At 36.5% G+C, this 23,943-nt stretch overlaps 2 protein-coding genes across 3 annotated transcripts in view; one reads left to right on the top strand and one right to left on the bottom strand.

The window, feature by feature from the left end:
* The window catches only part of gfra1a (gdnf family receptor alpha 1a), a 73,922-nt gene extending 58,612 nt beyond the window's left edge, over positions 1 to 15,310 (bottom strand). The window contains exons 1-3 of the mRNA XM_039671865.2: positions 14,899 to 15,310; positions 14,056 to 14,358; positions 13,533 to 13,616 (exon numbers count right to left, since the gene is read on the bottom strand). Of these exons, the coding sequence (XP_039527799.1) occupies positions 13,533 to 13,616; positions 14,056 to 14,358; positions 14,899 to 15,016 (505 nt within the window). The 5' untranslated portion in view covers positions 15,017 to 15,310. The remainder of the gene's footprint in view (positions 1 to 13,532; positions 13,617 to 14,055; positions 14,359 to 14,898) is intronic.
* Positions 15,311 to 18,030: 2,720 nt separating this feature from the next.
* ccdc172 (coiled-coil domain containing 172) lies at positions 18,031 to 23,734 on the top strand. Of its 2 annotated transcripts, XM_039671867.2 has the most exons (8): positions 18,032 to 18,235; positions 18,423 to 18,508; positions 19,584 to 19,700; positions 19,993 to 20,158; positions 21,331 to 21,432; positions 21,528 to 21,630; positions 23,211 to 23,298; positions 23,459 to 23,734. In XM_039671867.2, exons 1-8 carry the CDS (start codon positions 18,157 to 18,159, stop codon positions 23,486 to 23,488), a joined length of 771 nt encoding a protein of 256 aa, XP_039527801.1. In that variant the 5' UTR covers positions 18,032 to 18,156; the 3' UTR covers positions 23,489 to 23,734. The 2 variants fall into 2 exon arrangements, with proteins under 2 accessions (XP_088973079.1, XP_039527801.1); XM_089116953.1 differs by having other exon boundaries at positions 18,031 to 18,235; positions 23,211 to 23,514.
* The last annotated feature ends 209 nt before the right edge of the window (positions 23,735 to 23,943 follow it).

A 23,943-nucleotide genomic window follows, 5' to 3' on the forward strand; every position in this document is an offset into this window, starting at 1 on the left:
CATATTCAGTGTTCATGAAATAGTACGAGAAAAAGATGGACAATTTACTATTCCATGAGGCCATAGGAGAGGAGTAGTCATATTCATAAATAACGCATAACAGCAATTTGGCTGACTTTGTACAATATGGTCACATGCAAAAGCCAACATGGTGGATGTACACATTTATTCCTAAGGTAGTATGTAACTTCATTGATTTTATTCAAGCCAAAATAGTAAAATCACTGAATCAACCTAAATACACTAGGTTACATCAACAAAAATTAATTTACCCAAACTTTTGAAAGGTATGTATATTTGGTATAAAAAGCACCTTAAGGTAACAATTGAACGTTTCCACAGATTGTATTATTAATACTACACACATAAAGCACACTTTATTAGCAGTCTTAGTGCAAGTATTGGAGTATATATATAATTTGGATGCAGTGCGAAATATTGTACAGCGCAATACAGACAGTAACAGAAATGGACACAAATTCAAGGTACTTAGAGATGTGATAAAAACCTCTTGCATATTGGTTACATGAGAAATGCAAAAACAGAAACTAATATATATTATAAAAATATAAAAAAAATCATGAAAAATATTTTTAAAAAGCATCAAATTTATTTTCTAAGAAATAACTATTTAACAGAGAGAATATATTTACTGCAGTCTATGAAATATTGTGACTTGGATTGATTAATGATTTTGCTGTGTCCATAGGGGGCCTTTGTACTTGACTTTATATTTCTAGCATAAAAAGGAGTGAAATGAAAACACAACAGAGAATTTCAGTGAGGGGGGTTGATAATTTGTAAGACTGGAACACGGCCAGGAACAGCTGGATACCAGGGCAGCTGATTTTTTCGTTAATTATTTAATTTATTTATTTATTTTATTTCATTTTTTTTTTGTAGGTCCTGAATATTTGTGGAGAGCAGCTGTTATTAGATGAACAGAGAGAATAAAACAGAGGGATGCTCTGGGAGGAAGTGTGAAGCGTCTAGACTGGTCCAATTGTAGGTCAGGCAGCAAAGGCATGATTAGAAGAGTAGGAAGCACACTGGGATGAAAATCATGTATTAATGTGTTTTGTCCCTGGCTTTCAACGTTCATTCATTTGCAACCTTTATCTTCCTTTCTATCTCTTGTTCTTTCAAGCCCTGCCAGCTTCTCTTTTCCCTTCCCACCAAGCTTTTGCCAAATCCTCTGTGAACCAGAGGTCTTGGTGAGATTGTGCTGTGCGAGCCAATTCCTCATTTTATTGAAAGGCTGTAAACTGATCAACAGACAACATTTGCAAGAGATTTCCAGACAAAGCCAACATTTCTCAACTGTCTGGAAAAAAACCACCAACAATGTGGTGTAAAAGTCTGAGACCATTGGTGAATTCCTTCTTTTTTTTTTCTAATTTAGAAGAAATTGCATTTATCAGCAAAGCAATTTGAGTTAAAGTGTAAACCCGAGGCTGTTTGCATAAACTGATGTTTTGTTTGGTAACACTTTAGAATATGGTTCCTTCGTTAATGAATAACTACACAAGAACCAATGAGTAACACAATATTAACAATCTAGTAACTATTATTAACTAACAAGAAACTCTGATTGACAAACCAGTAAGTAATAGTGCACAGATGAAAGTGGGAGTTCACTATTAACTAATCAATAACTTCTATTTTTTTAATTCTTCCCAGAGAACTATTGAAAAAGTTTATTAATAATATAGTAACTACTATTAACTAAAATAAACTCTTATTAACGAATTAGTAAGTAATAGCTCACAGATAAAAGTGTTACTAGATACTTCTGGAATTACTAATTATTTGGATTCGTATTATAAAGTTAAGATCATTGGAACTAACTAATGACTTAAGTGTTACTAAAGATATTTTCTATACTAAAGTTCACCAAAAATCTCAAACGTTTGCACAAATCATGAATAGATCATGTAGTAACACTTGAGTAATTACTAGTTAGTTCCAATGATCTTCACTTTATAATACGGATCCAAATAATTAGTAAGTAATAGCTCCCGATTAAAGTACTTTTTCTGTTTTTGAGTCAGTTGTTACATAACGTTCAAACGTTGATTGGGCTAATACTGATTTGATACGAAAAGTAAGACCGATTACCCCTAAATAACAGTTAGTTGGTCATACTAGTTCTTAAGACATGTCTGGCCATCTGTACAAAGGATCACATGATCAAGGTCACATTTACTTATTTGATTAATGACCCAGAATTAGTTAAAGCAGTTATTATATATATATTATATATATATATATATATATATATATAATTGAAAACCAATAAAACATTGTTTAAAAGTTTTAAAATCCCTGATTTTCAATGTCTAAAAATTTTGGACCCACAATACAGATGCAGGGTTATGACTGGTTTTCCTGAAATTAACTTTATACTCAGTTATATAATATTAATTTATTTTGACCCAAAATCTTAAAATTATTTTTTTTCCCAAATCAGCTTTACAGAATAGAGTTTAAAAATATTGATTAATGAGCAAGTTAAAGGTGACAGAAGAAAAAAAAAAAAACCTAGAAAGTAGAAACACAGATGTTATTCATTATTTTATTTTTTATTATTCAAATAATATTCATATCTATGCAAGAAAGAAGAGATGAACACTTAGGGGACAAATGTAATATCTAATAAACAACAAAAATAAAATGACTAAAACAAAATATATATTCAGTTTTGGCGTACTCCTAGAAGCTGCTTAAATCCTTGATTAACAGCCTATAGGATTAGTTTCTCGAAATCCTGTCATGCTATTGCCTAAAAGTCCTTTTATTACTGTCTCCTGGGTGCATACCTCCCAACTGTTAAAAAACAGAGTAATTATGTGGTTGCTCCATCTACCTGCTTCCTGATTGGCACTTGTTGCCTGGTAATTGTGTAAATTTTGCATGCATCTGTGGTGACTGGCCGAGGCTGGAGCTGGCACAGACATCACCCCTACTGATTCCAGCTGTCAGCAGTGTCTATTAACAATGATGAATCACTCCCCCACTTCTCAATCCAATCATAGAGACCACAGCAGGCCTTAGATCTAGTCACCTCTGACTAAATGATTTTTGGACAGCGTGGGGCGGCACGCCAGAGCAACCGGTCGACGCTTTGTGTTAGATTACGCTATTAGCCTGTAGGCTTCTGAGCTTTACATCCTTCAGCCTACCCTACTGTGGTACTCAAACAACAAAGAAAGAGACACGACCAAAACATTTAGAGCTCTCTGTTTTATGTAGCTCTTTGTATTTATAGTGTCATGCACAGACTAGACACAACAACTTCATGTGTTCTCAGAACTAAATGATTGGCCTGGGTTTGGCTATGAGGAAAACAATCCATCAAAATTCAATCCAATAGCTTTTTTTTTTTTTTTTTTGCCAGTTTGTGTTGGCGCAATTACTGCATTTTGCCTTTGTAGAGCAATACATTTATGCCAATTCACCCATAAACTGTAAATTATTATTAACTAAAACTATTAAAGATAGTTTTCATTAACTGAAATCAAATAAAATGTAAATGATACAATTTAAATTTTAAAAAAGTTACAAAATTGAAAATAGAATGTTGCTTTGGCAACTAACTGAAAACTAAAAACTAAAATGGCTAAAACTGAATTAGAAATAAATGAAAGTGAAATCTAGAAATATATACATATAATAAAATAAAAATGACAAAAGCACATAACAAAATCACAAACTTAAATTAAATTGAAATTAAAACAGAAACATTTAATCCCAAAAATACTTATTGTAATTATTAATTAATAAAGCTAATTATTCATAAACACTATAATAGAACATTTTTCTATTTTCTTGGGGACTTTTCAGAGACATTATTATTTATTGCATCTCCTAACGCTGTCCTTAAATCCACCATTGCACTTTAACATTTAACAAAAAAGCTTTTTTCCTTATTGGGACCAAGAAATGACCCGACAAGGAGATTATATGAAGAGTTCAGATGCAAAAGCCTCTAAGTGCCATTTGAAATTTTCTTCTAGAATGATGAATGATTTTATCAAGCTTGTATATTTAAGTTCAGTGATTTCACTTAAATGGCAATGATAATTACCTATTAATTGTTATTTAAGTGAAATTACTGAACTTAAATATACAAGTTTGATAAAAATCATCATTAAAGAAGAACATTTCAAATGGCATTTAGAGGCTTTTGCATCTGAACTCTTCATATATATAACCATCTTTGAGGGGACATTTAGTGCCCATAAAATAGGGTTTATACCTGAATGTCGTCATTGTTGCCACCCCCACTCTATCCCACCCTTTCTATTAAAATAACATTAAAAACATTAAAAACATTTACAATTAAGTGAAATTAGTTTCTCATGCTGTTATCAGCTAGAGTGTTTGATTTCCCTACACTGAGCCTCAGAGGATGCAAAATAACAGCATGAATAAATGAGGAAAGTGAACAGTGGAAGCCGTAACACTGAGTTCAACAAACTGCAAATCTGCAAAAAACAGCCATTACATTTGCTAAAACAGACACACAGTATCGAAAATTGGTTTTGTGTGACTTTTGAAAGTCTAAAATAAACACTGCACTGACTGCAGGCATTTAATTGCAACTAAATAAATACTGTTGTTCCACCACCATTCTGCATCATGAAGTAGATATGCTCTCTTTGGTCTCACTTTTCATTGGTGTGGTCCTGCAAGTCAAGGTCAATGGGTATCAATCACTTTCCGTAGCTTTCCGCTTTTTTTCTCACCATCTCCCCCTAGGCCATGGGAATGTTTGACCTCCAGAAAGCAGAAAGACAGATGGTGGACTGGATGTGATTGGGTTATGTGATGAGCTCTATGCCACATAAAATCCAGTTGACATCATGCTGTACAGTCAGTCTGGTAACATTTCCCTCAAGAGCTCCTCAGTCCTCCATCAAAGCCCTAAATGTACCCTGCACATCTTCTTCATTGGCATTTAGCCAATAACAAGCTCAGTGTTGACAGGGGTGAGCTCTCTTAAAGGAGAACACTATTAATAGAGATCAATTGCTCTCTACGAGTTAATATTACCATCTTGGGACGTCTTTTGACCATACGTCAACATCCGCCTATTTAGGGTACCCTTAAACGTCGGTTACATGACGATCCCGGGCCGTCCTTACAACTGACGCTTTACCTTTAACGTCGGATAGGTGACGGGGTAGGTTTAGGGGTAGGTTTAGGTCTGGGGTAGGGTTAGGATCCGATAACGTCATCCAACCGACGTTTAAGGGTACCCTAAAAAGGCGGATGTTGACGTATGGTCAAAAGACGTCCCAAGACGTCAGTTATATCACGTCTTGGGATGAGACTGCGCTGTAACTATGGATCCACTGCATTTCACTTGAGTTTTAAAATGTTCTATGCTGTACTGCAATTGTATACCTGAGCATTAGCGACAGACAGATATTCCTCTGATCCATCTAAACGCAAGGAATGGGAGGAATAAGAGAGAAACAAAAAAAATCGATGGTTTCTTGTACTCACAGCTTCAGGTTTCTATTTCAACATAGCCTCCTATTGATTAGCTTTCATATCTGAAGTCTCCCTGAGCAGCAGCTCGCTCAGAAGGATAGAAGAGATTTTAGTAGAACAAAACCCACAAAATAGAGCAGCCCATTCTCACCCCCAAGGCGTCACTTAACTGACGCCTTGGGAAGCATTTGGACATGCTTCAATAGCTGACGCTTTAGGCGCCCTTTAGCGTCAGTAAGATGACGCCCTAGGATCGCGTGTACCCTACCCCCACCCCACACCTAAACCTAACCGCGTCCTCTAACAGACGCTTTCCTTTAGCGTCAGTTAGATGACGCCGTAGGATCGCGTCATGTAAGTGACGCTAAAGGGCGCCTAAAACGTCAAATATTGAAGCATGGTCAAAGGTGACGCCTTGGGGTGAGAATGCGTTGAATAGAGAGGGGAGCTGGGAAACGATAGAAACTGCTGCTTCCTTGGCCTGCTTGATCTGCACTAACAGTTCCTGCTTAAGCACAGTTAGCGTACAGTTGCCAACATGAAAGGCTTTTGTATTGCGTGATGGACTTTCCCAGAACAGCACCGCAGCGCACAGGGCTTTTATAATGGGGAATAGAGGCTGACTTCGAAGGGTGAATCATTTAAGGAGCGCTTGCCAAGTGCTGTGCTCCTACTCCGGCTCAAATAAAAGGAGTTCCGGTGCTTTGTGTCAAGAGAGGCATCAAATACCTGTGCAGTGGAGAGCAATGATGGGAAGGCAGTGTGTGGAAACAGCCCAACTGTAAGTGGCATGTGAATGTCAACACTAAATACTTGCTAATTAAAAACCCAGAGAACATGTAACATTACTGGTATGGTGGTACTATAATCTTACGAAAATTATATCCATGTTCTGCTGTCATGGTGAGTTTACGGTAACCAGCATACTCCGTGAAACAACATGTTCTCGGTCTGGAACTGATTAACCGAGTGCTGTGGCAACTCTAGGTGTCAACAGCTTCACAGCATCATGTCAGTAAAGGGATTTTTAGAAGTATCACACAAAGTTGACACAAAAAGGAAAGGGGATTCTATGACCTTCCAACCCGATCTCACAACCAAGTCGTACTAATTCGACGAATGATTAAAAAGTGGCTAATTCGTAACAATTCATACGACCTCACTCGTACGAATTAATACGATTTTGTTAAATCGTAGATATTTTACGAATTGGCCAATTCGTATGAATTCATACGAATGACCTACCCCTTACCCTGCCCCTAAACCTAACCATCACGTGGGTTTAGACAAATCGTACGAATTAGTACGAGTGAGGTCGTACGAATTAGTACGAATTAGCCACTTTTTAATCATGCGTCGAATTCGTACGAATTGGTCGTGAGATAGTGTTGGACCTTCTGCAGACTCCAACATCAAATAAAAATAACAAAGTAAAATAAGACCTTTATTTGCAGAGAAACATAATTTTAAACAGAAAATAATATCATGTAGAGATGATGACAAACTCTATTCTATATTTTCAATTCCTGAATTTTTACTGAGAATTGAGCTGCGCACAGCATGCATAATTATTCAATGATAATGGCCATCACACCGTGGATTGACGTGCTCTCTTGTTTCATTTAAATGCAGCTGGTGCCATCTTGCTTCTCAACTATTGACTGTTTTTACTGTAAAGCGAAACCAGAGGATGTCGGTATTAAAGTCAGCATGAAACGGAACTTACAATAGGCTAGTCTTTTATTCCGTATTGTGACGTATATATCTGAGTAAAATAGCTTCTTGAACAAACCAACAAAAAACAAAAACAAAAAAAATTATCATAGTACAAAAGGTTTAAACCACCACTTATAATATGAATGGAATTTGAATTGAATTTGGTAAATTAATTCCTGTTGATTTGGTTACATGTAGCACAGTCAGAATTAGAAAGCCACTAGTCCGATTGTCCATGTCTAGTCCATTTCAAGAGGTGTCGCTGCAAGAGGGATGGGAAAGTTATTTTAATTAAAAGTTAGACATGAATTTAAAATAATAATAATGATGATGATGATGTGCACAGAAAAATGATTTATAATAAATACAACAATATTCCATAAAAATAAGAATTGTCAATTTTGATTTCATGGTGACTTTAAATGCCTCTGTACATTATCCATTTGCTCATTCGTCTAGGCTCAAAGCTGCTTGGAACAGTTTTTCTTCGCAGAAGCTTTGTGTTTAATGAGCTAATAAAATATTTCAACTCAAATCAATATTTCATGTCTAATTATTTACTTACATGGCAAGTAACTGTGTAATAACCTTATTACATGGCTACATTAACTCGCTTGGTGTACATTATCCCTTACATTAACTAAAGCAGTTAGTCCAAACAAAACGTTTAGAGTCAGAATGACAGAAGGACAGACAGACAGACAGACAGACAGACAGACAGACAGACAGACAGACAGACAGACAGACAGACAGACAGACAGACAGACAGATTTCACTCAGAGAGCTATGTCTACACAATGACAGACAAACAATTAGCATAAAGAGAGGCTAAGAAACAACACATATATACGGCAACTCATCCTTATTCATAGCCGAGCCGTGCTTTTCGAAATTGTTTGATGTCCTGTTCTTTTTCTCATGGCTACCCCATCATTTAGGCAATTTCATCCCAGACAACTCAAGCAGCATAGCTGGCTATTACACTTTGTGTTACATCTTCCCCCGACATCTAACAAGTTTCATTTGTTCTACAGGGCCACTGAACGCTAAATGGCAATTGCCTGATATTGCCAAGGACTTTATCAACAAACTCCAAATTTTACACCATACATCTCTCCATGACAATAACAGATTTTGTTTTCCAACCTCGTGTGCATTTTTATTTTCCCCTGACAAGGTTAAATTACTACTGCCGAGGCCAGGTTCAGATATTCTGCAACAGAACACTGTAGAAACAGATATTACTGCTCAGATACAGAAAGTGTTTCAGGAGAGTAAAGGGTGCTCTGAGTGTTCAGGCGCTTCATTTCTTTCTGTTCTCCTCCTGCATAAAGCCTAATGATGTGGAGGTAATGCAAAGTCAACTCAGATCAGAGGACGAGAGAGTACCAAATAATTGTGAATAAACTAGCTGTGAAAAGTGGTGGTTTCCTTGCTCCTTTAAGCATACTGCCTCCTACTAACTCTCTGTTTACACCCAGTGAGAAAATCCCACCCAATTAGGTGTCATTTTTGTAAGCTTTTGTATCATCACACTTATAACCAACTACTGCTTTTGAAAAGACCAGCATACAAGATGTATTTTGGATGGCAGTGTTTTGGTGTTCCCACCAGGCTTCTTAAAGGAATAGTCCGGCCGAAAAATGAAAATTCCGAGGCTTTATGCCGAGCGTCACGTGACCAAACCGGAAAACGGGTCTCATCACATCCGCTTGCCATGAAAGTGTTAACGGCCGTAAGAACTGACTTTGATATCTATGTATTTTTAAGGTAATCAGCTAACCAACCTAGTTCACTTTGTTATTGGCGTTTTATTCCATTTAAATATCTAAACGTTACTGTGAAGAAGAAAAAAATATAAAACGTTTAAATATCAATCTGCACATGTGAGGCACATTGGTTATGCTAATCTTTGCTCGCTCCTTTTAAGTTATCTTGAGTAAAACCACAAAAAAAATCATGAAGCACGGAAGCGATGTGATCTGTTTTACAGAATGCAGAAGTAAGTTGTGCATATTAAACATTGGAAAACAATGGGAACCAAAATTGAAAAGTAACCAACACTCTTCAAATAATCCTCTTCAATGTTCCAAAAAAAAAAACAAAAAAACTTTTAAATAGCCTAACTGGCAAAACTTGGAAAAAGAAAAAAACTGGAACACCTCAGGAAACATTCAGGCCAGGCAAAATGGATCTCTCAATCAGTTTACATTTCCTTGTCCTCACCTATTTGTTGACATTTCAGGCCATTCTGAAGCAAGACTTCTGCACTCAATCCATCTGCAGCAGCTCTGCTATAGAATATGTATAAACTTTGACCCCTGCATTACCCTGTCTTTGGATTTGTTTTATTGGCACTGTGGCTGAGACATTCGAGGACACTTCAGGCAAATAAGGGCCAATAGTCCCAAGAAAGAGGAAGCCCTGCAGCATTCAATAAGTCATTTAATCGAGTGGAGAGCAGACATCAATACAGGTAAAACGCAGCAGGATACTCAGCAGGAAAACGGAAATGGGAGAGGTAGTTTTCATGAGAATTCAGTATGTTTCACATAGGTAACAGGAACACACAACCATGCTCCACACCGCAATAGAGCACAGCTGTGTTTTATAAAGGCAGACCATTTCATGAACAAAGTTTTTGTGACCTCTGGCTGTTTCAGATTTTATTTAAAAAAATGCTCTCAGTGTTGTCACAAAGAATATATTTTCCCACGTTAAAGTGTGGGATTTCAAAAACATGAAAATTCAAAACAGTTCTGAGGGGACTGTCCTGCAAAGTTTATCTCCAACAACATTTAATCACACCTACAGTAAACCAGCTGATCTCTTACTATGGGATTACTAACCCTTACTAACCCTTACTATGCATACTAAAAACTTCCAGGTAGGTGTGTTGAGGCAAGTTTCACAAAGTGTTGACACCCCTCAACTAAACTGACATAAATTAATTGTGCAAAACTCAGCATATACAAATCTAAATTTTCAGTATACTAAAGTATTAATCATTATTTAGGGTATTATGTATTATAATTTAGATCCAGCAGTCCTCTACGTTCGGTTACTGACCAGACATGTTATAATTTAGATCCAATAGTGCTCTACGTTCCGTTTCTGACCAGACCAATTGGCTTTATGCACAGCTGCACTACTTCCTGAACTTAAGCCAGCTCCTTGTTTCCTGTCTGCCATTATTGGACAAATTGATAAGTTCAGGTGTGCCTGACCTCAGTAGTCACGGCAACAATAATCAGACATACCTGAATTAATCAAGCTTGGCCAATAATGGCAGACAGGAAACAAGTAGCTGGCTTAAGTTCAGGAAGTAGTGCAGCTGTGCATAAAGCCAATTAAAGATGTAGTTAATGGTTCTGTAAGGGAGAAATTATAAATGAATCATACACACAATTACAGTCGTGCTCAGAATTAATGGCACCCCTGGTAAATATGATCAAAACTGGCTGTAAAAAATAAATCTGCATCATTTGTCCTTTTGATCTTTCATTCAAAAAAATTGTAAAAAATCAAACGTTTCATTGAAGTAAAATAATTGAAAGTGGGGGAAAATCACATTAAGTAATAAATGTTTTTTCTCCAAAACACATTGGCCACAATTATTGGTACCCCTAGATTTTCTTTTTTTCCAAAAATATCTCTGAAATATATTCCCATTAATGTTTACCTTTTTTAGCAGACCAGGGTGACTAGGAACATGACATTGTCCAGCTATGACTTCTTGTTTCACAGGAGTTTAATAAATATGAGGAAACACAAAGACCAAATTCCCTTAATCATCCATGCATGAGTAAAACCAAAGAATATAGTTCTTATGTGCATCAAAAGATTGTTGAGCATCACAAAATAGAGCGCGGCTGTAAGAAAATAGCATTGATAGCATTGAAATAGTTTCAATAAAAATGATCCTCGCTCATCCAAAAACAAACTCCAGCCAATTCAGTTGTCAGACACGACTGGAACTTCAAACGGAACAAGGTGCTGTGGTCAGATTAAACAAACAAACAAAAAAGAGCTTTTTGGTAGCAAACACTCTAGATGGGTTTGGTGCACACAAGGATAAAAAGTACCCCATGTGTACAATTTAATATACCGCTGGCTGGATCTTTAATGTTGTGGGCCTATTTTTCTGCTGGAGGTCCTGGACTTCTTGTTCAGATACATGGCATTGGGATTATATCAAATATCAACAGATACAAAATTAGAAATCTCATAGTGGGCCGTGATTGGATCTTCCATCAGGACAACGATCCAAAACAAACATCAAAATCAACACACAAATTTGTTACGGAGCACAAAATAAAGCTTGCCATGACCGTCCCAGTTCCCTGACCTTAGAGGTGGGCTGAACGAGCCCGTTCTCATCCCAAAGCGCCATATAGGACGCTTTTGCAAAAGCGTAAATATCCAACGCACATGGCACCCTTTAACGTCAAATGAGACGCAGATGTATTTGGGCAGAAGGCGCCCCCTAGTGGTCTAACCCTTACCCTACACCATACCTAAACTTAACCATAACCGAAGCGTCTCATTAGACGTTAAAGGGTGCCATGTGCGTTGGATATTTACGCTTTTGCAAAAGCGTTGTATATGGCGCTTTGGGATGAGAATGCGTTGGCTGAACTGTAGAGAAGCACCAACATGGATCTAGATATCTGAAGGATCTGGAGAGATTCTGTATGGAGGAACGGTCTCTGATCTCTTGTCAGTTAAGCTCCAAACTCATCAGGCATTATTGGAGAAAACTCAGAGCTGTTATCTTGGCAAAAGTATTTAATAAAAGGGTGCGAATTATTGTGGCCAACGTGTTTTGGAGAAAAACATTTTATATCATAATGTGATCCCCCCCCCCCCCCCCACACACACACACACACCCACTTTCAATTCTTTTACTTCAATGAAAGGTTCGATTTTGGGCAATTTTTTGAATGAAAGATCAAAAGGATAAACAATGCAGATTTATTTGTTACAGCCAGTTTTGATCATATTTACCAGGGGTGCCATTAATTCTGAGCATGACTGTATATTGTAGAGACATTTCCTTTATTGTTACCATATCTCCACCACATTAAAACATATGTAAATAATTTAACTAAATTAGCCCAGACCAATGAAATATTCAAATTGCATTAAAACTAAAAAGTTATTTTTAATCTTTTGGCTGATGAAAAGAAAGTGCTAATCAAACTGATCTACTACTCCCAGACACCCAGAGTGTAGTCTGCCTTGTCTCAGTGTATATGTCATAAATCCCCATGTAGGTGGGGAACTGATTCCCCTGCTTGGCCTGTTTCTTAGCCATGGGACTTAGCCATCAATCAATGTAAAAAGCTTTCCAATGGGGAATAAGGAGCACCCTCAGATTTAAAGCTATCTGCCGTGACTCTTTCTCTGTTCTCACAACCACATGAGTGAGAGAGTCTGAGGGAAGTAGCAATCTACATGTTATTTTAATTACTAAGGTGTTACCTTATTCCGGTTCCCAGGGGGAAGCTCCAAGTAGGAATTGCAGTGCTTCGCTTTCGTTAATTTGACAGACATGACTTACCAGTGACATTGAATTTGGAAGGTTTAAGTTTCCTCTCAAGGTTTTTGTTTTCTTTTACAACAAATCTCTAACAAATGTTTTAATATTCGTTAATTAAATAAAGTGTTCTCTTCATGTCTCTCATGTCGAGGAAATCAATTGCCTCAGAAAACTCAAACTTTCCTTCTGCCTTCAACTGGTGCTCTTAAACCTTTGCTGTCACCATCTATTGTGCACACCTTTGGCAGTGCATCTCTGCTCTTTTTATTAGGGCCCTTTCCATGGTGAAGTAGGGAACAACATTGCCACCTAGAGGACGATCCAAGTCAGCATTCAGCATCTCAGGCAAGATTCACACAACCCCTGCTACCCTCCTCACAAACATTTTTCCTAAGTATTCTGAGGCACATTTAAAAAGAAATTTCATTGCAACCCTTCCCCCAAATAAAACACATTCAACTGCTACTACCGTCACATCAGCTGCATCTCAGAACCGAGCGATTTCCATTTCCCATAGAGTTCGGTGAAGTGTACAGCATTTACAATGGTTCATTGAGCACTAACCATGAACATTCAGAACTATATCTCCCCATGCAAGATCCAAAGGATCAGAGACCGGAAGATAGCATGCATCCACAAGGGCATATAGAGGGAAAAGAGGGAGGAAAACAAGTAGGGCATGAGATACCAACCCCACTGGTTGAACTGTACAATCGCAAAGTCTTATTTTTTTCTACTTCTCAAACAGCATCTTTATTAAATGAGCACATCCTACCTGCATAGATGGGGGCCAGTCGAAATATATCTGAAAGCCGGCTGTTCATAGGCTCATATGGAGAATCCTCAAGTAAATCATTCCCTGCAATATTAACAAATGAAATGTTATTAAAAACCAATAATGAAATGCTATATGAATTATTAAATCACTCTTAATATATTATTAAACAACAAAGCTGCAAACTGTCCTTTATGTTTGTTAGTATTTGGGTCATTGATTCATGGGACTGGTTTACATTTCTGTAAAACCCCCCCTTCCGGCACACACACACATATAGACTAACATAAAGCATCAGATGACCTCACACTCCATAAACTTTAATGGAAACACTTCAGAGAGGCATTTGAAGACTTTACACTGACCCTATCTGATAACAGAACCCAGAAAAGCAACTCCTTGGCTTAGTATTATAGCTTGCTATGTATTAAAAATAAAGAGAATGTCAGAAAAATACAGATGTGAGTAACTTCAATCTGAACCTAAACATGATCACAGGCACAGCTGCATGAGGTTCGCGCACCCTGTAAATGCTGATAGATCCCCCAGTAGACGCGCAGGCAGTTCTTTTCTTTCTTCATGGCTCTTTTACAGCGGCAGTTATATAAAGGGCTCTGCTTTAAAGCATCCAAGGCAAGGCGACATTCATCCTTCGCCTCCATTCCAGTCACCATACTGAAGTTGGTCTCTCTCCCTGCCACGCATTGCCTCATAGTTCGAAACTTTGTGCTGCATACCGGCTCCTTCAAACACAGCTCGCTCGCCTTCACACAGTCCATCCGGTTTGAACTAGTAAAGTAAGACTCCTCAGCAGATAACAGCACATCTATGGAGGAGGACAATACAAATAAATAAATAAATGAATAAATAAATCATATCACACACTGGATCTCATTTTATTTAAAATGCTTCAAGAACTAGCCTACTTCTGAGTGACCGAAACAAGAATTGTTACTAACAAATTAACAATTCATACTTCATTTGTATAAATAGCCTACATTTAGGCTATTGTTGTCACATTAAGCATTTGCTAATATTGTTCAAGAATATAAAGGGATTTAATAAACTTCACGTGCTTTAGAGATTAAAATATTAACACAAGAAGATTTAAGAAGACTTAAGTGGAAGTATGACAGAGCCGATTCTTAATAGCTAAAATTTGCCCCAGTTATGAGACAATTGGAACATCCTAAGTGCATATATTTGACGGGATCAAAAAGAGCACAGTGTAAAAAATATATATATATATTTTTATGATCTTATCTTAAATTGACTTAAATACAATAGATATAACGTGCGTCTATGTAGGCTATATAAATAATTTACAAATCACTACTGAATATGAAGAATCCGCAATATAACTCACCCAGCAGTGGTAAAATTATGTAAATCGTGGAGATGATCATTGCGCTTTTTATCCGTGGGTAAGTTGTTTCAAACACGCAATATATAGTTTTGACGATGAAAAGAATAATCCTTCTCATTCAGGTCCATTGAAACATCGTTGGTCCAATGTAGCTATATCCAGAGTGGGCTAAAGAAAAAAAAATCCTCCGTAACCTGGTACAAAACTGTCAGTAACCTATATTTAACGGTTTCTAGGATTAAGACGCATGTACGATGTAACAAACAAGCAGAAAATTAGTCGCACGGTAGCAGAATAAAACTACAGCTCTCAAGATATGCTCGTGCGACTGAGCGCGCGACAGCACTGTGGCATTCAGTTGCGCTGTAACCCAAACCAAAAACCACACGCGACTCACTGCACGCTCAGCGTTTATGCGTAAAACACGGCAACAGGACAAAGACGTCTCGTTTTGCCACTCCAAAACTTATGTTTACTGCTTTGTTGCTATAACAGTATATGATATAGCACAATGCACGTTGATTTCGTTCTTTAGACAACACGTCAATTATTGAGTGTCTCTTTATAGCCTCATGCAAGATGTTTCCCCCTTATCAATTGGTGATCTGAGTAGCTATGTCTTAGAAATTGCATTGCAGGCGTTGCAATCGCTTTTGTTTGCCTTACTTGTTGATGTTAGTTGGATAATGTGATCTGAATAGAATTGGGAAGATTAGAAGGAGCCTACATACCAGTGAAATCAAATTAAGTAAATGATTTCTGAGTATTAAACTCAGTGTATCTCGGTTCGTGTAAATACTTATCTAAGGGAACATGCCATAACATTTGTGAACATATTTTTTGTTGTAGGTAGCCTATACTTTAACAGAATGACAATATATTGAACTTATGATATGGATTTCCTTGCCGAATAAACATAGACTTCACAAAGTTTTGTTGCGGTCTGGTTCACGGTGAAAGACTAGTGGAGGTCGCCATCTGTTGGTACGTATGCATTTAGCTAACCAATGACTACAAGATCACTGGATATATATATATATATATATATATATATATATATATATATACATATACATATAATTTAACAAAATATAGGAATACCTCCTAGCCACTAACAGCTTGGCGACTTAAATCACTGTGAACTGTAAACCCCAAATTCTGTTTTTTACTCATGTCCAACTGCAACTGAGTAGTAAGGTGTTCTCAAAAAGAATTTCCACAATAACCAACTCTAACCAATAAATAAACTTAATCATTATCACTTCAACATATTGGCATTCCTCCAGTAACCTACTTTATATGTGTTTTGCTATTTTATTTGAATTTTGATTTTGCTTATCTTTTTTTTTTACACTTTTACGTTTTCACGTTTTTGTAATTTTTCTTCGTTTATATATATATATATATATATATATATATATATATATATACATATATATATATATATATATATATGTGTGTGTATATATATATATATATGTGTGTGTAGGTTTTCAGTTCAAAAGGGGACATAGCCTGTTTGGATGATCATCTAAAATTGACTTTGACAATGGAGGACCCAAAGTTACAAATGCCGAGAACCCTAACCCTATTTATATATCACTCCAGTCACTCCAGTTAAGAACTACTGAAATATCCTATTCTAGGACACTGTCTGGTGCATTCTACTTATTCTGTCTTGTTAATGCCTTTTTTTCAATTTAATGGCTTTATAGTTTACTTGGTTAAACACAAATCAATTTCTATGAAAGAGATTAATTTTTACAGAAATCAAAACCATTTGATGTTTATCCATGTGTTTGTTCATCGTTCATTGGGGATCAATAATTTTGACCAACTCTATTGACAACTGTTCAATCAATAGGCATGTTTCTTATCTATTTAAATGCATTTATCAATTAACCTGCAGATCATTTCATTTTAATAAACTTAAGGGGAGAACTGGGATTCAATGGGCCATGGGTGACAAGCACCAGGGTATGGCTTTGGCTCTAAGATTTGTCAGACTCAGACATTTGAGTTGGTGGGTGTTAATTTGATTCTTGAAGAAAAAGTCTGAAAAATATAAACTTCAATCAAAATGGACTATTCATTTTGCAAATGAATGTCAAAATGATATAGCTAGTCATGGTCTTACTAGAACACTTTAATGTTCTGTGGCACAAGATCAAAACCATTCTTTCCAGCAGTCTGGGAAGATATAGAAAGTAGCTAAAGAATGGCATGAAAAATACTGCTGGACCAAATGGCACCAAATTAATTGATTGCTGACTGTGCATAAACACTGAACAATACGGAGACTAACAGTTTAAATTGCACTTCAAAGTATGCCGGTGATGAATAAAACTGTTGGTTGAGGAGGCCAAACGACTGAGCTATCCAATGGGCTGATACATTTCTCACATGTGGTGCATCTGGTACACAGTGCTGCCAGATATACGATAATTATCGTATTGGTATGATAACTTTGACCCCTGTAGATCAATAATGAAAAAAAAAAACAAAAAAAAAAAAAAACAACCTAGGCCTACATTTTGTGACAATTCAATTGCATGATGGTCATTGTAATAAGCTTCTACTCATTGATCAGTGGATCTATCGTCATGGTTGTGAGGAGAGTGTGAACGTAGTGTTACACGTCTTTATCTCATTTCACATTTCGTCTTCTCAGCCAATCATCGTGGAGAATGACAATATATGTATATGTCCATGTAATATAAATTTATGTAATCTATGCAATCTCTGTATGTTTTGCAAGAAAAAAAAAAAATCGGTTCCTGCCATGGCGCTTAGGTCGGTTGTTAAAAAAAAAAAACTAATTAAAAAAAAAAAAAAAGAAAGAAAAGAAAAAAGTAACATATTTAATTACTGTAAAATATGCTCCAATCAACTTTGTATCAAGTACAACTTAAAAAAGGGTCTAGTTTGGCCTAGATTTGGACAAAATGAGGATGAATAAATGACAGAAATCTCATTTTCAGTTTAACTATTTCTTTACCATGCCTTCTTTAATTTACCTTTACTATTTCTGACCAACCATAATATTTTCTTGATTACGATTATAATGCCGACTAGAAAAGAAAATGGCAAATAACTTTTACGTCTGCGCGCCGCGCGCATGCATTTGCAAATGCGCAGTTAACGGGTGCCAGGATTGCGCATGCGCACATCGCGTGACTACGAAAAGTCTTTTCCCCGCTACTAAGCTAAGTTAGCCAGTTTCCTTCATTATTGTATTTGGTATTTAATGATTAAAAAATGAGCCTAGAATCTCTTTTCGAGCAAATTTTATTGACAGAGCAGCAGGTGTCGGAAAATATCAAGCAGCTTCATGAAGGTAACACTGGGTCATTTACACGGACAGGGTACTAACTCGCGAATGTTTTTGAACACAGACAATTCAACACAACAATATTTCTAAAATTATTTTACATGAAATATGAAAGTATTTTGTAAGTATTTTGTACAAATTTAGTTCGTAGAGTAAGAAAAAGTGAATAATGTTCGGTTTTTTGTTCATTCAGTTAAAGCTGCCATCAAGAGTGTACAGGACAAAATAAACTCCTCGTGTGAAAAACTGGAGAAAGCACATCATGAACTGGACGATAAGGTTTGGACAACACAAACACACACAGTGGAAGATTAGAAAAGATACATTTCCCATATAATTTTTTCTTAAAGTGTTGTCTGAAAATATAGGCCAAAGTAACAACTGATAGAAATATTGCCACAAGCAGAGAATGTCCACTGTCACTCACTTTAAAGTTTATCTGTGCAGAAAGCTGATATGCAGTATTAATATCGGTTGGCGCTGTGAAAAGACATTCTGTTTCATGATTAAAACACTTCATCTAATGGACAGGATACATTAAAATGGAGTGGATCAATTCAAAGCGGCACTGCAAAATCAATCTCGTTTCTTTCAGATTACATTAGTATTATTGTTGAAAAACCTTTAAAAATACAATTATCCTTGCAAACATATGGCACACCGTTTGTTTGATACCAATGTCAGACATAGTAAGTCAATGAGCAATTGAATCATTTGATTAAAGGGGTAACTCTTTTCATGAATACTGAAGTCAATACAGAATCAATAGGTTTCTAAATGCAGATTACTTCAGATATCACCCATTCACATAAACTGATCATCACGTAGTACATTTTAAAATGTATATTTAACATTTTCACTGTTTTTAAATTCATCCGTTCTGCATTGTGGAAAGTTGACAAATTGAATGACCTCAGTGAGGTAGTGAATGTCATAAAAGACGTGTCTAATTTTCTGCATAATATTACGTTTTGTCAGACAAACATGTGCCATGTAATTACAAAGCATAATTTGCTTGCATTCTTTGAAGCTAGGTGGAGAGTAATTACCTGAAGGATCCTTGATGTCTTTCACAGTTGACTGAGCTGGTAAAAGGAGAGAAGCAGGGACTTGAATTCAAAAGGCAGTGCTATGTCAATTACAGAATGACCTACAAATACAATGACATAAGCTTACCTTAACAAATAGCATTGAAGCCACTGATCCGTCAGATGAGCAGCATACTGTGCTGCGGCAATGTCTTTGTGCAAAGATAAAACTTCACTGCTGTGAATACAAAGTTCATTTGATGGACACTTTTTGGGACCATCTGAATAAGACACTGGTCAAATTCATGATTAATTTATGACCATAGGCTCAGCTCCTGTCTGAAAACAAACTGGAGCTTGTTTTGATGACAAAGCGACGAGATCAATTGGAAAGGAAGAGAGAGGAGGTCCTGGAACTGCAGAAAGACCTCAAAGAAACCCTGGTACATACTTTCACATTGAAGATTATTTCTATTCCGTCTTTTTGGAAAGGCTATTGTCTATTCATCATACACCCCATAAACACAACTAAGTTAAGCCTGAAACAATATTATTACTATTATGAAGCTTTTTACCATCATGTGGACTGATAAAGAACGACGTCATTGGCCATTAAAGATTTCAGAGCCATACATTATCCGTCATCTAATACAATGTACATGCTGAAGTGTTGAACGTGCTTTTGTACTCTTTTTGTAATCTGCATAATAGCCTTTCCATTGTTTTGAAATTCAGGACAGACTGAAAAGAGAATTTTGTAAAGAAAGAGAGAAATTCCTGAAGGAGATGATAACTTTCAACAATAAATTCAACCTAATCGGCAACAGAAATGCTGTTTTTCACACCCAAACCCGCTCTAAGATCCAGAGTCTGGAGTTGGAAGCTGAAACTCTACACAGAGGTAAGTGTTTTATTGTTGAAAATCCGACAAAAGTATTTCATTCACATCATTGCATTACAAACTACTGTACACATTAGTCAAACCCAATCTACATTAATCCAATATGATTGGTCGCTAAGATTTTAATGCTTTTGAAAGTATCTCATCAAGTTTTATTGTGAAATATTATTTAAACCATTTAAAAATGAAAAGTTTTTATATAGTTTAAAATGTAATTTATGCCTGTTATGGCAAACATTAAGCAGACATTACTCAGATATAATTCTAATGGACCCTTTTCATGGACAATGATGATGCGTTTCCACAGTTATCAACATGGCAAATCTAGTATTTTAAGTTTTTAATATTTTCATTTAAAAACATATTATTAATACACATTTATAAAACTATACTTTGTGTTATATTATCTTAGCAGTAAATTATAAAAATTACAAAATACAAATAAATGCTCCTGCGAGGGTGTTTCTAATACAACGGCTGAGGGAGAGATGCCAAATTTGACAATTTGTCTAATGCTGATTTTTTTTTCAAATGCAAATAGATAAATTATACTGTATTTCCTGTCATCTTCCATTCACTGCTATAGACATTTACCCAACTATAATGACTTCAGCTTCTAAGAACCCTGGAAATGTGAAAAGGGTCAAAATGCTAATTTATTGTTCAAGAAACATTTCTTATTATTAGTGTTGCAAAAGTGCTGCTTAATATTTTTGCGGAAATAGTGCTAAAATATTTTTAGGAGTCTTTGATGAATAGGAAGTTTAAAGTGCCCATGGTATGGCATTTGAAAAGTTTCTAATTTTGTTTTGGGAGTCCCCAACCACATGTTTACATACATGCAAGGACAAAAAACACTTTTACAATCTTATAATATGCAATTATTTTTACCTTATGTATGCCCATCACCATTAATCAAATGAAATCATTCACCACACAAGATTTAGCAAACTATTTGAGCCAAAATTAGTGTTAGTGAGTTCTCTATGACTCAAGCTTTTGTCGACATGCTGTAATTTGACAAACAGGCCTGTTTATTAAGAACATAAAGCTTTTTCAAAAGGCATACACAAAGTATCATTGAAGAAGTTATTGTTTTTCAAAGGTCTGTTTGTTGTAGTCTGATTGTTTGCCAGCGGGTAACTTGAGTTATCACCTTTGCTGTTCCTCAGAGATGGACTTGCTGAAGCAAAAGAACACTTCGCTGTGTTCCATGGAGGCAGAGAAGATATCACTAGAAGCTGAGCTCCAGGATATAAAATCACAGCTTACAGGTGAAACAAGGCTCTGCTCACTTTCGAACTTTCTCTAAAATAGTTTAAAAATAATTCAAAAAGGCCTGACCCCCTAGTTTTGTGTTCTTCTGCAGATATAGAGAGAGATCTGAAAGAAGCAGTTGCTTTGACAGACATTTTGAAGACAGAGAGGCTCACAGTCCGTCAGAAACCTTTGACGGACAGCACCTGTATCAGGCAAGAAATTTATGTCCTATCGTATTGTTAGTCTGTCTTTATCTACCCAGATAAACATGATCCATGAGGAGTTTGAGCAAAGAATGCTGAATTTCGCTTCATCAATCTTTGCATCGTCCTCCTCCTTTCACTTCACCATGTGTAAATAATGCAGCATTAGATCCATCCTATTAATTAGGTCTTTGATATGTTGCTTACTATGTCCGGTCCAGAGTTAGATAAACGCAACCCTGTAGATCAACGCCCCACTAGGACGTGATGATGGAAAGGGGATCGATAACTGTCCTGTCTCAGGAAGAAAGCTCCTCCACTGGGGTGTGTAAATCATATGTGGGGGGTAGTGTGGAGCAAATCTTCCTTGTTAATAAGAAAGACTGTATAAGCCCCTCAGGATGTGCTGACAGTCTTTGGGGCAGTGCTGCTAAGCTCAGGATATGTTCATTCCTCTCCTATGTAGGTATTAATCACTCTTAAACACATGCCCCCATCATGCAGAGGGCAGTTTTTCCCTTGTATTGATCATCCGACATTGAACACGTCAGTTGAAATTAACAGTGTCTATTTAAAGTGGAAGTTATGAGAAAGACTCCATCAGCATTCCAAACCTTACTACATGGCAGGGTTGAAGTGATTTATTTTGCACATGTAAAGTAAATGTGTTTTATCAGGCACTTTGGGTTAACTCAAGACTCCCAAGTAATCCCAATCACTTGCTGTGGTATTCCGCCATGCATTATAGTTATACACTTCACACGCTTAGAAAAGTGCAACGTTTTATTTTGTGTCACCTTTCTTGGTCGAGTTACACTACTCGTGTAACTGTATAGGGATAACGTGGAGGTGTTTGGTCGCTTCTCTGCTTGGCCCATATTGAATGAACTGCTAAGTTAAATGTGATCAAAGTGTCTTGTGCGCCAGAGTTTTTAAGTTACTAAGCCTGCCTCCAGTCTTATTTGACCGGCATATCATCAAAATGTCAGAAAAACGAAAACGCACTGAGCTCTTTTTCCTCCCCATCTCTCCCCTTACTGCTGATTGGCTACAAGTGTGTTTTGGTGCTTGGTTCAAACCACTTTTCAACAGCGTTTTTCAAAAATCTAAAATCTGTACCTTTAAGGCTTTGTTTTGCTCCTTATGTTGTAGCTGTAGCCTATTGAAGGAAGAGCAATGTTGCATACCATTCACGTCATTTATGCGATTATATTGTCAGTGGATTGGTGCTTATTCATGGCAAGGCTTTTGTTTCTTGTAGTATGTTCAAGATTCTATCGTGGTCACATCATTAATTCACAAATAATTTTTTTTCCATGGTTCTGCAGTTTCAGCAGCAGCTCTTTTGAATATCGGTGTAGAAAACACAATTTCACATTTTTCACCAAGTGCATTTTTTTTCTGTTCTTTTATCCCTCTTAATTTAGTATAAAGTATTAACTTGCTTGTATGATTGAACAAGATATGAAGATTTTGAAGACAAGATTACAAACACATTAAAATAGCTAGTGTCATTTTAAGTTTGTATTATTTCGCTTTGGGCATCATAATCGGCTCTTCCTGCATGAATGTGTCTCTGTGTCATTCAGACTCAAGAAAGAGCTGGAGTTATATAAAGAAGAAGAGCTTGAGCTTCTGCGAGAGACCCTTAGCTCTGAGATTCACTCCCTGCAACTGGTAACCATGTGCTTTCCAAACACAATGATAGAAAAAGGACCAAAAAATGGTCTTTCTCATTGATGCTGCTAATGCAATCTCCTTATATACCCAAAGAGCTAACTAAGGCATGTAAACTCTTTAATCTGAAAAATTTACTTTTTTTTTTTTTTTTTTGCAGAAGTTATCACAGAAGGGCATTTTGTGTTGAGGCTGAGGGCTTCAGTCAGATTTCAACGTATGCTTGAAAAACCCTGTTTTGTAGGCTTATATCTGTCATTTTGATTGTCGTTTTTGTAGTGACCGGTTTGTTTTGTTTAGGATTGATTTAATTTTGTTGGACACAGACTTCATATACAGTGTAACCAACATTGTAACAAGATGATGTGATCTGTAGTTTTGATCTTGCTTATTTGTACTGTTAGAAAAGCTTTAATAAATCCAATGTTGAACTATACTATCTCTTTCTAAATTAGAAATGTTCTTTTTCTATAGATACCTGTCTTCATCTCAGGCACAGATTATGTGAGTCTGTGTTACTGTATGTATTCACAAAGTACCTTAAAATGCTGACAACACTGACATCTAGTGGTTCTATTGCAATAATACAGCCAAACAGAGATATCCATGTTTGAAAATAAAAGGGTTGCTGACAGACTGAATTGG

This window comes from Pimephales promelas, chromosome 11 (genome assembly GCF_988280905.1).
Source record: "Pimephales promelas chromosome 11, fPimPro1.hap1.1, whole genome shotgun sequence".
In the NCBI taxonomy this organism is placed as follows: domain Eukaryota; kingdom Metazoa; phylum Chordata; class Actinopteri; order Cypriniformes; family Leuciscidae; genus Pimephales; species Pimephales promelas.